General features: G+C 42.2%; 3 protein-coding genes across 3 annotated transcripts; 1 reads left to right on the top strand and 2 right to left on the bottom strand.

Annotated features, from left to right (window-relative positions):
• Positions 1-158: 158 nt before the first annotated feature.
• SARC_06493 (hypothetical protein) lies at positions 159-3589 on the bottom strand (the record flags this gene model as incomplete). Its single annotated transcript, XM_014299609.1, has 6 exons — positions 3050-3589; positions 1922-2090; positions 1606-1707; positions 1196-1372; positions 695-928; positions 159-286 (listed from the first exon to the last, which is right to left on the bottom strand). Coding segments are annotated over exons 1-6 (1215 nt in total), but the record flags the coding sequence as incomplete, so codon positions are not given.
• Positions 3590-7061: 3472 nt separating this feature from the next.
• SARC_06492 (hypothetical protein) lies at positions 7062-8212 on the top strand (the record flags this gene model as incomplete). The annotated part of the gene is made up of 3 exons (XM_014299608.1): positions 7062-7236; positions 7673-7788; positions 7888-8212. 3 exons carry the CDS (start codon positions 7062-7064, stop codon positions 8014-8016), a joined length of 420 nt encoding a protein of 139 aa, XP_014155083.1. The 3' UTR covers positions 8017-8212.
• Positions 8213-9130: 918 nt separating this feature from the next.
• On the bottom strand, positions 9131-11210 carry SARC_06491 (methionine aminopeptidase 1; the record flags this gene model as incomplete). Its single annotated transcript, XM_014299607.1, has 4 exons — positions 9131-9385; positions 9775-10116; positions 10387-10630; positions 11122-11210. The coding sequence occupies 4 exons, from the start codon at positions 11208-11210 to the stop codon at positions 9131-9133; spliced, it is 930 nt and encodes a 309-aa protein (XP_014155082.1).
• Positions 11211-11453: the final 243 nt, after the last annotated feature.

Genomic DNA, 11453 nt, shown 5'->3' with positions numbered 1-11453 from the left:
TAATAATATATATATATGTGTGTGTGTGTGTGTGTAGTGTGTGTGTGTGTGTATATATATATATATATATATATATATATATATATAAATTCGCTTTTATATATATATACATATAAATATACGAATATTTAGCTGAAAACCAGAACAAATATTTTTACTTTCGTTCGGAGCAGTGCGTCTGCAACGTCAATCGGGTGCTCTCTCCAGTCAATTGTATATTGTGGCCCACTACCAAGTTTGAGTTTGTGTGGCGTATCTGATGAGTATATGATGTTGCCACCAGCTCCTGTACATGATGTATAAATAAGGACGTAAATTTCACATTCACCAGAAAGTATCGCATTTGCTCTATGCAGTTCGATTATACAGTTGTAGAAGCACCATCAAAAAGTTGCTGTGCAAAGTTACCATGACTTGACCATAAGTGTGTGTACAACTAAAGTGGAAGTCGTTAGTGAGCCAACAATTAACTCGTGCATATCTGAAAGTCAACACAGTCTTTTCAGACCATGCAATTCATGCTATCCGCTGTCTTTCAAATACAATTCTTTGATGGAATAAAATGTCTCTGGCATGTGAGCCTCACTTTCCGTTCACGAGGCACGCTGCGCAACATAGACGCTCATATCGTGGTATGTATGCGACACTGTTGACATCACGCGAGGATATGAGTTCCTCATAAAGCTAAACCTACCCGGCACGAGAAACCGATCCACTGGCTCCATATGTTGAAGTCTCCAAAATACAATCTGTGTCTGGCCCTGTTGAGCGTAGTACTCATTAAAAACTTCGTATGTCCCCTCGAATGTGTCCACACGCTGAGTGAGTATTTCAGTGATGATCCCGTTCACATCTCTGAGATGCAATGTGATGTCGTCTTCGCATTCGTCGTCATTATCCTCTACAGACTGTAGCTGGTGTTTTAGAACTGTAACAATGCAAATGTGAGTTGCTGAGTCAACTAGTATGATAGTGTGTTGTGACGAGCAATTCATTTACATACCTGAAGTTACTTCGAACAACGTTCGCAACACGGAATTGCCGATTCTTTCACAATATCACAGCTGTGTAATATATATTGTACATACATATGCAGTATACATGAATACATTTGTAAATCATATCCATATATGCTACGTATGTGAACACAAACACAAAAACATATCGAGTGAAAATGTGAAGGCATGCCACTTACTGTTGCTTCTTAGGTTTATTCGTTGTATATCTTTGTCCTGAGTGGGTGCATATGTTGCGCTTGGCACTGCCGAGGCCGCAGTCAGAGCTTTCATTGAACTGATCCTATCTTGTTCCTTTCGTTGCCTCCTTTCTGCAGCTTTCTTACGCTCCATATCTACTGCATCTTCGTCCCTCTCTATTAGTACAAATAAGCCGTGCTTCAAGAATTGATTGATATCTACATACTTGAGTTGGTGAAAAATTGTTTGTTAAAAGCTAGCGTGCTTTTACATAGTACATATATAACACATGGAACCGAAAGCACTACGTGTGTTTAGCTGATCCCTTTATCCGTAAATTTTCCAAAACTTGCAGTTTCGTTGTAGCGATCACTTTTGGAACAGCCTAAGTCGATGTGTTATTACTTACCATCATCTGAAGACAGGTCTATATCCACCTTTCGCTTTTTGGACGCTAGTGATGACTCCAAAATTGGAGATTGCTTGTGTATCTTATGTTTTTTATACAATGCTGTCAAAGGAAAGCCAAGTAGCTAGTGAAAGTTAAAAGTAGTGTCGGATATGATAATTTTTAATATTTCTATCAAATATTGCACATATCTGGACAAAACTCCAAACACACTAATAGTTTGTACAATGTCAGAAAATTGAAACTAGTGCAACGACAATAGCGAGAGAGAGAAATATAAGCGCGTGAAACGACATGCGTGAACATCACTCCATACGTTTTTTGGTGGATGTTGTGTTTTCATCGTCTTCACTTGAGCTGATGACAAGCGCAGCTGATTTTGATTTCTTGTTAGATAGACCACCACCCATCAGCGCCATTATATCTAAAGTATCTGAATTCCTCTTTTTTTTCTTCTTCTTCTTCTTTGTCACTTTCGACGACTGCTGAAGTATCAAAGCGCGGAAGTGATTGTATTCAATAAAGAATACAATCTTAAAATACCAAAACAGCATAACTTATGCGAGAGACTGCGGTAGTGTGGCCATGGTGTGACCATAAAACAGTAAGGTATGAAACTAGGATCATCAGCTGTCTCGCAGATCTGACAATCCGAGAAGTTGATCTCAATATACCATGAAGCCATACGAATCGTGTCAGTGGAAATTAATAGTATAGAAATCTGATCGCATTTTTGTGAACATACGGTCTCGTTCCATCATATTGCTAAATGACTACATTGTTCAGCGACTCCATAACGAAAAACTTCAGAGGTACAAGAAGGCAAAAGCGAAGCAAGCTACAAACAGTCCATCCACTCGAGCACTGCTACAGTTCAGTTTTTAACGAGATCGTATTTCGTGGTTACGGTTTAAATTCATTCCAACAGTGCGCAATGATTTGGGTGTAATAAGACTGACATATGCGATGCGAATTACCAGCAGAGAAAGTGACACCACCAATTCACGAATGATCTGTACTAGAATTCAATAATTTCTCCTTCAAGTTCCCATATAATAACAATATATGAGGGAATAATTGTATGATGTGAGTGTGACGAGCAGTGATTCTAAGCGACGTCGTGCACAAACGAAGCCGAAATATCAGCAGAAAATATATTAGATAGAGACTTTACACAAAATATACCCAAATGAACGTACATTCACGACTTTGTAATATCTAATATGGGAGTATCAGTTCATCGCTGCATCTGTATTACAATCCAGGCAGTCAACACTTGCACCTAATTCCTTCCGCATATATACACATCTACCTGTCATGGCGACATACATATAACTACATATACACAAATAGATCATACGTCTATACGTAAATAGATTTTTTACATGGGTGCATATCTCAGCTTCTACCAGTATATATCCATACATAACACATAATAACATACCTCGTCAACGGCTTGCTTACTGGTGCTGGTGCTAGTTGTGTCGCTCGATCCATGATCAGTCCCCCCCAGGCTCGTATATGCCACGTGACTATGTGTATCTGTTTTTGATATAGAGTGAGAACCACCACTAGCCTCCATTGAGGGTGTCCCTTCCCTATTCCTTTGGATCTGCGCAAATGAGAATTGTCTCACACCCCTAGCCTGTGCAGGCTGCGTGCACTCCACGGGGTCAGCTTGTTCTGCTGTTTGTGAAGTTGTAGTAGAGCCGTCTTTAGCTACACGCTTTTCACATTGATGTGCCGAAAAAGATGATATTTGAGCTGGTGTGGATGTAAGTATGTCCGCACTGATCGCAATATCGTCTGAGACATGACTAGGTGCTTCCACACCACCCTGTATATTCATGATCGCAAGCGCGGTCTTGTACTTATTCTCGAAACTGGCAGCTATCAATAGAGTACTTGCACAAGGCTAGCAATCCTTACCATTGCCTTCGATTGCAATACTACTACTTGCACTATACTGTCATTGTATACTTGAACACCTGCCTGCTTCTGTGGGTAATTGAATCAAGTATTCAAATCATTATGTGTGAGGTGAGAAACTCGAGTGTCTGATAGACTACGTGCGTGCATCAGAAAATGGCTGTTTGGTTCTTGGCTTGTCTATTCCTCTCCTAGAATGCGTTATTATATCGTATCTATATTTTACAATACAATGTATATATTTACACTTCACCATACATTAAAATACGCAAGTGTTTACAAAGTAGTGAAAAGTATTTATTATTAAAATTTGCATGTACTGTTTACATATCAGAGAATTTGGTTCAATATACAGGGCGCGGGCTTTTGCCTCTTTTCTAATTTTAGTTCGAAGCGAAATCCGGCGCGCCTCGACACGATACCAGCAAGTGGCAAGTCTTGCAACATACATAATTCTATAATATGATTGGTTGTCCAGGTGCTATGCTTTTTCAGCTTTCGTGTGCTTGCCTTTTTTAAATCGCTTCACATCATTGTATATATATGATAAATACGAACACCTGCCATCGATGATCAGAAATGAGCATCTGACTTGAGTTGAGTTACTATGTAACGTGTCTTCGCATGGATATCTGAGATGTTTGTGTATGCTGTGCGGATACTCATGCTGACAGCCGAGAAGCGCATGAACGTAGGTGTATAATAGCAGCTTGCAATCCTGTAGCTGCTATTTTACTGTGGTTAAGTCTTGTGATTGAGCAATGTGTAAATTCATGTATTGCACATGCTGGGAATGTCTAAAGTTTTAATTTAGAAATAAAACACCCGCTCAAAGCTTGCAATTATGACAAAGCAACTATAATTATCTAAATGGATGTGAAGCTACTCTACTGCATGGGCGTTGATGTTTCATTGTCGGATTGCTATCCGTATCTTATTAATTCATTGCATCCCTTGGATAGACTCGTGGTGGACGCATTCTATCTTTTATGGCTTCGGTTGTAATTTTGATGACGCACGGCACGAACATAAAAACTCTCTATATATTAGCTATGCCGGCACAGCTGTATTCAAACTTATATTCGGTGCTATATCAAAATCAAAGTTTTCTACAGTCCACTTTTTATGTGTTGAAGTAGAAATATGTTCTTGTGACGGGTCAGAGATCAGATATGTTCTCTGGTTTTCCTTGCGACATCTTCGGATTCGAAGAGGGTCTTTTCTGCAATTTTCTCACGTGTTATTATCATCCTCAAATTATTTGATGAGCTAGTTCTGATTCAGCAGTTGCGTACAGTCGCGGAGAGATCGAATTTGCGGTCTTTGGAGCCTGGGTAGATTAAAAGGGTGCCATGGAGATGGTACTAGCAAGTCTGGCACGTACTGAGAAAGTTCTATCGTAGTCCGGTATCTGTCCGTCGCAGTCATTGTATTATAACTTTGAGCTAAAAGCTGGGGTCAAAGACGATGACCGCGGGCCTACTTTTCGTATGAGCCGGCGGTAGAGAGACATCTACATACATTTCTATGTACATTGGGCGTGTTGCAAGCATACGACGGCACCACTACACATGTATACAGGGATGTGAGTTTGAAAGCGGTTTCAGTTCAGAGTGCATGCAATAAATATAGTGTTACTTATGTATCTCACTGGCCTTTACGGCTTAACCTTATATTTTGCTTTTAGGCATCATTTCGAGATGAAGATATATATGTTTGGTGCTCTTGTTGGTAGGTTAATTCAAAAGTGCGACTTTTGAGATAAATATCAGTGTTCTGAGGTTGCCATGTACACGTACATCCACTTTCACATACTAAACCTTTTATGCCATATACGAGCTCACGTGTAGTTGTGGGGAAACTGCCGGTTAACATGACGTGCCAGGATGGGCGATCTAGAAAATTTGTGCTCTCCGAGTTCAAAACACAACGGTGTGGCGAAGTGAGATCAGGCAACATATACAAACATCAGAGTAGTGACATTACTGGCACGCGACAATACTTAGCTCACTGTCTGTTCGTCTCAAAGCTTTCCATTCGTTTTTGAGAGAATAATACCGACACAGTCGCCTACTTCGTTAAATTTGATGTTTTGTTGTGTGTGCACAAATATCGTGTCATTAAATTGGAATTTGTATTGCCTCCAGATGCATGGAGCATCGCACCAACACCCTCTGCATCTATTATCACTCGACGAAGGAGCGACGTCGATCTACGGACAAATTTACCTACACTGCACAGGTATAGTATCTGACATACCGGTACATTGAGATGTTTTACCCCTTATATAACTAATATCTGCTGTATGCGCGAAGAATGTGAGTTCATGCAGCATTCCAACAGGCTAGCAGTTCCCTAGCAATTCGTGCCATCTTGATTTGATGGTAACTTCATTTGCTAGAGTTTTCATTTTTTGGTCCACACAGAAAGTGCTGAGAGATTTATGCAGCTACGCCACATGTGTACAAAAGCTATATAGTAGTTATAATTACGGGCATTGCTGAGATGTCGAATACCACAGACGTCTCTTCGCTCTCACTATCGGTTCCCAAGTGAATTCAAATGACAGCTCCCAGATCGATGAGCTCTTCATGACACTTCAACTATTTCTACCCAGCCATGTGTTCAGTTGTACGATTCGACCACGAAAGTATGGAAGTCTCCTGAGCACTGCGATAAGGGGGATATGTGTGAGCAGGCACATACTATACTTGAGGTAATGAGAATTGCGAAAAAGCGGAAGTGGGTGGGGGGTGGGTGCGCATATATAAATACGAACTTGTTTTTGATTGAATGGGGACCTCGATAATGTCAATGTCAGTGGCCATCACCTTGGATTTGTCAGCCAATAGTAATAGTACTTTAAACCCCTCGGGCGCTCGATCTCGTCAGCTGTGATGCGTGTGTGTTGGCATCTGCACCAACTCTATTACTTAGCTACAATTTGAAACCTGGCACGGTCGACACAATCATATATGCACATTTGTATCTGCTGAATCTAAAATGGGATATTGGGCCACACGGATATATTTCGAGCGAGATATAGTAGGTAAGCGCACGGTCTGGCACACCCGCGTATCGTGTGACGAAGATGGAACATAAGCAGATATCTTTCGATCCAATGGGCCATTTACAAGCATGATCGACACTAAAGGCACATGAATCCAATACGTTTGATGACTTCACGATTACAGGTCTTATTTCACCCGAAGACGTACAAAACCCTCTCGTGCAAATCCAAATCGTGTGATCGGGGAGATTTGTGTGCTTTCATCCACAAGGTAAGAAAACTACAGCTTTACACCTCAGATACACACATTACCCTGCCAATATTCGTTGCCGTTTAAGCCAAGTGAACCTCTATCAAATATGAGTGTTCGATAATTGCTAAATCGCAAGTGGAATGTATGTGGCTCGTAAAGCGGTACTCAATGGTGCTGTGAAGCAAGTCAGATGTATTCATCCTTCCGCCGCCCTCGTGCTATGTAATACTCTGTAACAAATCCTTGTGGATACACTGTCAAATCATGCAGGATGAAGAGCGGGCGCCGAGAAGAGTCATGACCGAACGACAGACCCCACAGCAAGACAGCATCTCGACAGAGCAACAGACCATACAACGGCATCGCGCCCTGTCGGTTCCTTCGAGATACCGCGAATCGCCGCTCCTGCGGATTATGAGCATGAATCTGCTGCCATCCGGTGTGAAGACAATTTGCCACCTGCGGAGAGTGTGTTGCCTGTAAATTGCCAAGGGATTGCTGTAGTTGAAGTGTGGATGCAAATTGCACTGGGACAGCAACGCACCGCATCGCATAGTATCAGCCAGTACAACTGGCGTCCACATTCGCACACCGCTACTATTCGATATTTGTGTTGTATTTTCAGTACTTGTTCGTGCTTGTATAGTCATGCGAATTCGTAAGTTTGGCCTTAAGTTCGAAAAGCTCAACTGGCACCTCGTATGGTTTTGCAAATACGCGCCAACTCGCAAAAAAACCTATGCGAACTAATGTTTTTTAGAGGTTGAATCTACGTTGGAGTATATACTTGAGAAGAAAAAGAGACTGGCATGCCACTTAAATGACATTTGTTGTCGAGTCTAAATTGTATTCTGGTCGTTTACGTATACCTGAAGGTTCCAGTAGCGGGCAGTATGATGAACATGAAGCAGTTCTGGCTATCTTGGAGTCATTTATACCGGAACGCAAGAAAAGTAACCTACCTGGGTTGCGCGATTTCTGTGCCAGCCTGGTATGTATTTTTAATCATGGCCTTGAGTCCGCATTTCAGGTAGCTTATATAGTCAGTGTAAAGCGTCTCTCATCGTCTCACTCAAATTTGGCATAACAGGAAGCAGGATGCTTCATGACGGCTAAATTAGCCGCTAGCAAAGAGACTATGAATCCCTGCTCTATGCCGGGTGTATTACCCGAGGAATCGACGAGTGCACCTTATTCACGTGCAAACAAGGCTGGATGATTATGTTCGCAGTTCTCATCAGGACGTACGACGAGTGCGTCAAGTACTAGACACAGCCATTCAACTGCGATCACTCTCACCGACTCGCTGTGACAGTGCCCGGCGCCTTCCTACAAAATCGACATGGGTATGAAGTTGGACACCATTCATACGGGCAAAATACTCTAGAGCTCTACTTCTGCTATTCAACGGTGAAATAATCTCGGGACGATGATAGCCAACGGTCTGCTGTACAAACGTCTCGCGTCGCCGACATTGCCAAAGCGCAAGCTCGTGTGAGTTCGAGAGAATGCTCAGGTCAACAGGCTCCGACAACACAGTGCACGCGATTATCGAATCTTGTACGACTGACAATCAATACAATGCTTGATAAAGACCTCGAGTATGGTCTGAACTAATTTCATGAAACACATCAGTAGTACCCGTGCGACAGGGTAAGTAGTACAAAACGAACAGAAGTAAATGTTCCAGTGGTTGATAAAAAGGCATTTCATCTTACTCTAAACTGAAATTTACTCTCATAAAATATTGCGCGCGCAAGGTACAATATCCACCAGATTACATCCGTCGTGTGTGACGCACATAAATTCGTACTCATTCCTTCGATTTCGGTACCAAATTCTAATTATTCCATCATTGCTAGGTCGTTGGGGCGGGCATATCCATAGGCTCACATGTTGGTGGCACTACAACAGCATATCGCTCAATGCTCGCAGGAAAAAATTGCAGCGAAATTTCAACTCCATTAGAGCTGTGGCTTTTACGATAGTGCTAATTTAGAAGTGCGCGAACTGCCTTTGGGAGCACAGTGGCTGTGGCCATATCATGTCATATATGAAGTATGGTGTGCCTATTGAGATGACCATGGTTTATACATCAATTCAAAATTAAGCACAACTAAAACGGTACGACGTGCGGATAACTCGAGATAATAAATAGAAGTGAATGGTATGCGTATACGCCATTCAAGGTCAGAATAGGACTACTATGAAAATAAGGATTAAACTAAAAATTAACATCGGAAAGACATACACAAGCCGTGTAGACACTCAACGGTGTCAAAGGCAAACCTGACAGTTTGTAGTGCATTTATAGCTATGAATTTACTGCTGTACTATTCCGATTTGGCTTCCTTAGCGGCCTTCAACTCCTTCAGTTGTCGTTGGAAGTGAGGCAGCTTATCGTGGGTCTGTGATAGAATCTCTACACCGTTTTCAGTGATCAGCAGACAATGCTCAAACTGAGCAGACTTTTTGCCGTCACGCGTTACTGAGGTCCAGTTGTCGGGCCACGTGACATCATTCCACACACCCTCGTTGATCATGGGCTCGATGGTGAAGATGTGTCCGGCTTTCATTACACCAATTGCCTAAATAGTATAAAATGAATTGAACTTGTTGATGAACGCTGCCTGATTCATCGAATAATTCAGTTGCAAGATGAGATCAACTTTACGAATGGGCTTAAAAGTAGTCTATCCGCTCAATTGTCAGGCACACATAATTTCAACTAAGGTACATACACTCTACGGAACGAACTTCTGCTACCCCAGATGCCATGACAAAGCGAGTCTTCAGAAGCAAATTGGCGAATTTTGCATAACTAAGAATAGACACCTGACATATATACTTGAGAGAATTGTTCTTCTATTGATCAACCACGTGTTAACCCCAATGCAACGCGTGCAACGGAAACAGAGATCAATAAGCAATACACTTTCTACAAGCCCGAGTAGAAATTTAGGCGCAGAGACCATACCTTATTCTTTGCGTAATGTGGGATATTAGGGGTTGTGTGGAATAAGTGATGGACACCGTGTCCGCAGTAACTTCTCACTACACTCAAGTTATTCGCCGTTGCGTGTTTCTGGATGACACCGCCTAGATCTCTGTACAAGGCCCCGGGCCTGCACATGTCAATGGCTTTCATCATACACTCATGAGTCGTTCGCACCAGATGCTCAGTTGCCTCAGAAGGTTGACCGATGAAAATAGTCTCGTTCATATCACCATGATAACCATCAAAGTAGGCTGTCACATCGATGTTTAGTAGATCCCCATCTTTCAGTACATATTTGTCGGGAATACCGTGGCAAATGACCTGATAAATGAATAAAACAAGTGTAAGAGGTGAAATATTAATATTCGGTAAATATCCCGTGCCCAGTCAAATATTAAAATACCTGCTAAGTGATCAGCTGTTGACTGGTTAAATCACAACCGAATTCCAAAATTGATCCCCTGATGATATTCCAAAATCTTTCGACTACTATGATCACGACCGATGCATCTATCAGTATATTCACTAACCCGTTTTGTACTCTGCTTCAATATACAACACAATGCTCGCTTCAAACACACTTAGACTAACCTCGTTCACGGATGTGCACACACTTTTTGGAAAGCCATGGTAGTTGAGTGGTGAGGGGTAAGCCTTTCGCTTGATGGTCTCTTCGTGCACAATCGCATCGATGTCATCAGTTGTCATTCCTGCCTTAGCAGATTTACATGCAATGTCCAAGATCTCTCGAGAGAGCTTGCATACTTTGCGGGCTTTAGTCTGTTCCTCTTTGGTCAGGACTTGTATCTTGTGACTGCCGCGAGACTCGGCTTCGCTGTGGTATTAGCCAGAAGGTCCAAATATTCAGTAAACATGCAAAGGAAAAAGCGCGATCGATGGGCAACTGTTCAAACCAAGGATAAAAAACTAGTGACGTTGTAGTCGATCGAGCAATCAATTGAACTGGTGCGAAAATGGAAAGGAAAGAGAATATACGGGGATACATCATATATATTATGGCAACGATCCGTAGAAAGCTTGGTATAATGACATTCCAAGGAATGAATCAAAAAAAGCGACACGCGGGTGCAACTATTATTATCAACACTCCGGGCAAGACATAGATTAATTCGCATTGTGACCGTCCCAACACTTGGTCAGAGATTATTTTGGCCAGTACACATACAAGAGACTCGATTCCAAAAAAAACAAATATTAAAATTGTTTCCTCGAGGACACTTGCTCCGGCATACATGACTACTAGACAATTCATCCCATCCGTGGCGGACTGCCTCAAGATTATACATTCGGTCGCAATCAACTAACCTTGTGGGGAAACCGTCATCTGCATAATCTGGGCGAGGAATGTCGGACGGCACCTCACGCTTGCTTGACAATGGGTAATGAGGTCTCATGGCGCCTGCGGGTGTACACGGTGTGAGCGTACAAATTAACTGATTGCAACGCAAGTTATTCGCGCGAATCATAACATGCAGTGTCGACCAACATGCGCAAGGGTTCGGGAATGCTAATCTAAATGTTTCGCCTAGCGTGGTGGGTTAATTTTAGACTAGGTTACCATGTGTGTGAGGAGGAGGAAGGGGGTGGAGGAGGGGGCAATTAGGGAGAGGGTGGGGGGGGACGATTAGGGAGAGGGT

Source organism: Sphaeroforma arctica, assembly GCF_001186125.1.
Source record: "Sphaeroforma arctica JP610 unplaced genomic scaffold supercont1.464, whole genome shotgun sequence".
Taxonomy (NCBI): domain Eukaryota; class Ichthyosporea; order Ichthyophonida; genus Sphaeroforma; species Sphaeroforma arctica.
This window is presented reverse-complemented; position numbering and strand designations above follow the sequence as displayed.